Raw genomic sequence first — 4,497 nt, 5'->3', positions numbered from 1 at the left:
TGGACTGAAGTGAGTTTAGCAGCAAAACCATACAGCTCTTGCCAAGAGCATGGCTGAGGTTTGGGGAATGGAGAGATCATTCTATAAGTGATGTCATGAGACCTCAGGAATCCTACGTGCTGTTTCACCTGTCACTCTGCTTCCTGTTTTCCCGACAAGCTATCCCAGGAGTCTGTCTCTCCCTGATTATTATGGTCTTGCCTCTCTCAACAGCACTTGAGAAGCAAGACCACTGTTAAGAAGCCCACCTGGATGCAAACATTAGCCTTGTTTCTCTGACAGGTGGTAAAGGTAAAGCATATTATATGCACGGGGTGGGTAGTTCTATGGTTTGTGAGTTCCCTCTGAGATGATCAGAAAGCAGGTGGTGTTGTCAGGACAAAAAGAAAAGTTGAACCAACTACAAAGATTTAATTAAGAAAAAAAGAAAATGAAAGAAAAAGAAAAGTAAAGGAAAGAAAGGAAAAGAAATGAAAAGAGCCCGGCTGGCATGTCTTAGTTATTTAGCTTAAACCTAGGAACCAGGAGATGTGGATTTGATTCCCAGTCATGGCACATGCCCGGGTTACAGTCTTGATCCCCAGTAGGGCGCATGCAGGAGGCAACCAATCCATGATTCTCTGTCATCATTGATCTTTCTCTTTCTCTCCCTCTCCCTTCCTCTCTGAAATCAGTAAAACTATATGAAAAAAACGAAAGTATAGTCATGGCACAGTAAAGTAGAGCATTGAGTCAATCCTATATAATAAAAGGCTAATATGCAAATCGACCAAATGGCAGAACGACTGGTAGCTATGACACGCACTGACCACCGGGGGCTGATACTCATGGCAGGAGCTGTCCACTGGTGGTCAGTGCGCTCCCAAAGGGGGAGCACCACTCAGCCAAATGTCAGGCTCACACCTGCTGAGCACAGGAGGGTAGTGGGAGCCTCCAAGGCAGCACTGAAGCGGGCCTAATCAAAAAAAAGGACATTCCTCAAGGGGTCCCGGACTGGGAGAGGCAGCAGGGTTGGCTGTGGGACTCCACTAAGTGCATAAATTTTGAGCACTGAGCCTCTAGTACTATTATAATAACAGTGTATGATGTCAGATGGGTATGACATTAATTGCATGATTTCTTAGTCCATTATATAATGTCTTATCATTGGGGGTACCCCTGAAATGAACCTAATGTTCTATGTCAACTGTCATTATAAAAAGTGTTTAAAAATTCCATAGAACCATGTTACATTCATAGAGTCATATTTTACATTAAGTACATTTTGTACACGGTGTTCGAGAAGAGAGATCTAAAACTAAAAAGAAAGAAAAGTTGAGATTTATAAATTTGCAAAATAAACCAAAGGCAACCACAAACACAACCATAAAAACCATTAAGATAAAAGCCAAGGTAAAATGCGTTTGGAGATCCGATCCCCTGTCTTTCGATTCCAGGACCAAAGTAGCGAGAGGCTCTGAGAAGCTGTGGCTGTTGCTACTTGGACCACGGAGGGGTCATGGCCGAGCTCCCGTCGAAGGTGCACCTCATCTTGCACCCCATCTCCCTGAGGATCCGTGGGCCCTCGGTGTACAAGGACGATAAGCAGCGCACGTGGCTGCATCTTGTCATGGAGACAGGAGGTGTCCTGCAAGTACGGTTGCTCCAGAAAGACATCCCCAGTGGGCATATCACACTCACCACCAGCCCACAGACATCGACCAACATGCCTTCGTGGTGGACGCTCCAGCTTGGCAACCGGTACGTGGATTCCATGAGACGGTTCTGGCGCATCGTCCACCACGTCAAGGAGGATGGAGTGGAGGAAATGATGCTTGAGCTGATAAACAACTCCTAGGACATGTGATGGGGTCCCTGGCCCTTGTCAACCTAAGCCCCAGTCCTGCTCTGCTGGCCTGCTGGTGGGACGTGTATAGTTCTGTTGACCTTTTTAATAAACTTTGCTGTTCTATCTGCCACCCCCTGGTTGCAAGGGCACATTGATCTCTCTCTCTCTCTCTCTCTCTCTCTCTCTCTGTCTCTCTCTTCTTGTTCTTCTTCTTGTTCTTCTTGTTGTTCTTCTTCTTCTTCCTCCTTTTTCTCTCTCTCTCTGTCTCTTTGTCTCCCTGTCTGTCTCTGTCTCTCCCCCCTCTCTCTCAAATCAATAAAAGCATTTTAAGCCAAGCTGGTGTTTCTCAGTGGTTGAGGGACGACCTATGAACCTGGAGATCACGGTTCAATTCCTAGTCAGGGCTTAGAAAAGAATTAACCAATGAGCCCTAGTTTGTTTGGCTCAGTGGATGGAGGGTTGGACTGTGGACTATGGAAGGTCCCAGGTTCGATTCTGGTCAAGGGCACATGCTTTGGTTGTGGGCTCAATCCCCAGTAGGGGGCATGTAGGAGGCTCCCGATGTATGATTCTCTCTCATCATTGATGTTTCTCGCTCCCTTCCTGTATGAAATCAATTCTATATAATAAAAGCCTAATATGCTAAGTGTCCAGTCAACGGGTCATCTGTTCAACCAATCAATGCATAATATGCAAATGATATACTAAGGTTCCTCAACAGCTCACTATGACATGCATTGACCATCAGGGAGAAGACATTCAGACTTGTAGGTCAGCTTGCTGCTGGGGTCTTGCTGATAGGGACTGAGTGAGACATGCTGGACACACCCTGGAGCCCTCCCTTGGTCCCTCCCCTGTTGGCCAACCTCCCGTGTCCTTCCCCAGATCTAATGGTGCACCAATGTTGTCCCTTTGCCTGGCCTGTGGCCTCTCGTAATCTGGGAACCCTCAGGGGATGTCAGAGAGCCAGTTTCGGCCGATCCCCGCAGGCCAGGCCAAGGCACCACACTGGTGCACGAATTCGTGCACCAGGCCTCTAGTAAAAATATATTAAACAGAGAAAGACAAAGAAAAAGACCTTAAGCCTGAATATATTAGCCCAGCCCCGGTAGACAAGGCTCGAAGACATCACTGGAAATAGTTTTCATTTCAATGATGAGCGTTCTCATTGTTTGATCTCCTGAGGTTCGTCAACCAATACTACCCTCTCCAAGAAAAGAACAAATGTTGGGGGATTATGGGTCTTTTATGCTGATCATCTCTTTCCTTTGAGGTATTACGAGGGATGCCAGGGCACGTCTCCTGAATGATTGAGCCGGCTCTTTGTATGGCTTTAGTATTTAGCGCTGGCTACATTTGGGTTTTCAGTTGTATTCAGCACTAAACAGCCCCAAGCAAAGCCCAGTGATCATAAAATTCATCTAGCATCGCATCAGAGAGAGGCGGCAGGAGGGGGAGTCAGAGGGAGCACCAGAAATCAATTTCAGGGCATCCGTTTTTTGCATTAAAATGATCACTGACTGCTGATTAAATTATCCTCTTGCAGGAAAGTGTTTGAAAATGCACATTGAGACCTGTAAGGCTGAGGACTGGGAGCGTGAGGGACATGTTTCTAAGGTGTGTTTCTCATATTCAAAATATTGTACTTCTGGCCCAGCAGGCGTGGTTCAGTGGCTGAGTGTCAACCTATCAACCAGGAGGTCATGGTTCCATTCCTGGTCAAGGCCACATACCCAGGTTGCGGGCTCGTTCGCCAGTAGGGGGCGTGTGGCAGGCGGCCGATCCGTGATTCTCTCTCATCATGGATGTTTCTCTCCCTCTTGCTTTTCCTTCCTCTCTGTGTCAATAAAAACATTTAAAAAAATATTAAGGAAATGTTGCATTCAGATTAAATGCACATTGTTTGCAAATAGTATATATTTTTTTTGGTTTAACATACCAGGTGGGTAGTCGGTTAAAGACGACCTAGCGCCCGAACTGGTTTGGCTCAGGGGATAGAGTATCGGCCTTTTTTTTTCTAATATATTTTCAATGATTTCAGAGAGGAAGGGAGAGGGAGAAAGTTAGAAACATGAATGATGAGAGAATCATGGATAGGCTCCTTGAAGAACAATGAAGCATCTCAGCATTCATATCACAAAAATTACATGAATTCATGTAATTCATGGGAATTACAACTCACCTCACCATTCTTTCCACATTGTTCTTGTAAAGGCAGACTATGACTAAAAATGAATCATGTAGATAAACAGTATGTTTGTATAAGAATCCTAGGAACTAATTTTACAAGATATGAACTGTGACCTTTCTAGTTCTGGGAGATTTGATTACTTTCAACCTTAGAATCAGGAGGACAAAGTCTAGGCTGATGCACACTGGACCGGCACCTGACCCCTTCAAGATCCTTATCAGATTGGACTGTGCCTGTCGGCACGTAGAGACCTTTTCAAGACCCGCCCCCTGACCTCTTTGCTCTGTTTGGCCTCTCCCTCCTTATAAAAGCCTCTGCCTGCACTGAGATGTGCAGATGGGTTTTGGGACCAGCTTCCCCCATCTTCTCAGGTTGCCTGCACCTGAATAAAACTCTTTCCTTCCTCACCACCACCTGTCCCACGGGACTGGTTTCTGGGGTGTGAGTCAGTGGTACCTTGTTTTTTCTGGACACATTC

General features: G+C 45.9%; 1 protein-coding gene across 1 annotated transcript; it reads left to right on the top strand.

Moving 5' to 3' along the window:
- The first annotated feature begins 1,498 nt into the window (after positions 1-1,498).
- LOC102241031 (protein p13 MTCP-1-like) lies at positions 1,499-1,837 on the top strand. The gene has a single exon (XM_005865987.1). It carries the CDS (start codon positions 1,499-1,501, stop codon positions 1,835-1,837), a length of 339 nt encoding a protein of 112 aa, XP_005866049.1.
- The last annotated feature ends 2,660 nt before the right edge of the window (positions 1,838-4,497 follow it).

This window comes from Myotis brandtii, unplaced genomic scaffold (genome assembly GCF_000412655.1).
Source record: "Myotis brandtii unplaced genomic scaffold, ASM41265v1 scaffold2177, whole genome shotgun sequence".
Classification (NCBI taxonomy): Eukaryota; Metazoa; Chordata; class Mammalia; order Chiroptera; family Vespertilionidae; genus Myotis; species Myotis brandtii.
The sequence above is the reverse complement of the archived record's forward strand: the minus strand, read 5'-3'. Positions and strand labels throughout refer to the sequence as shown.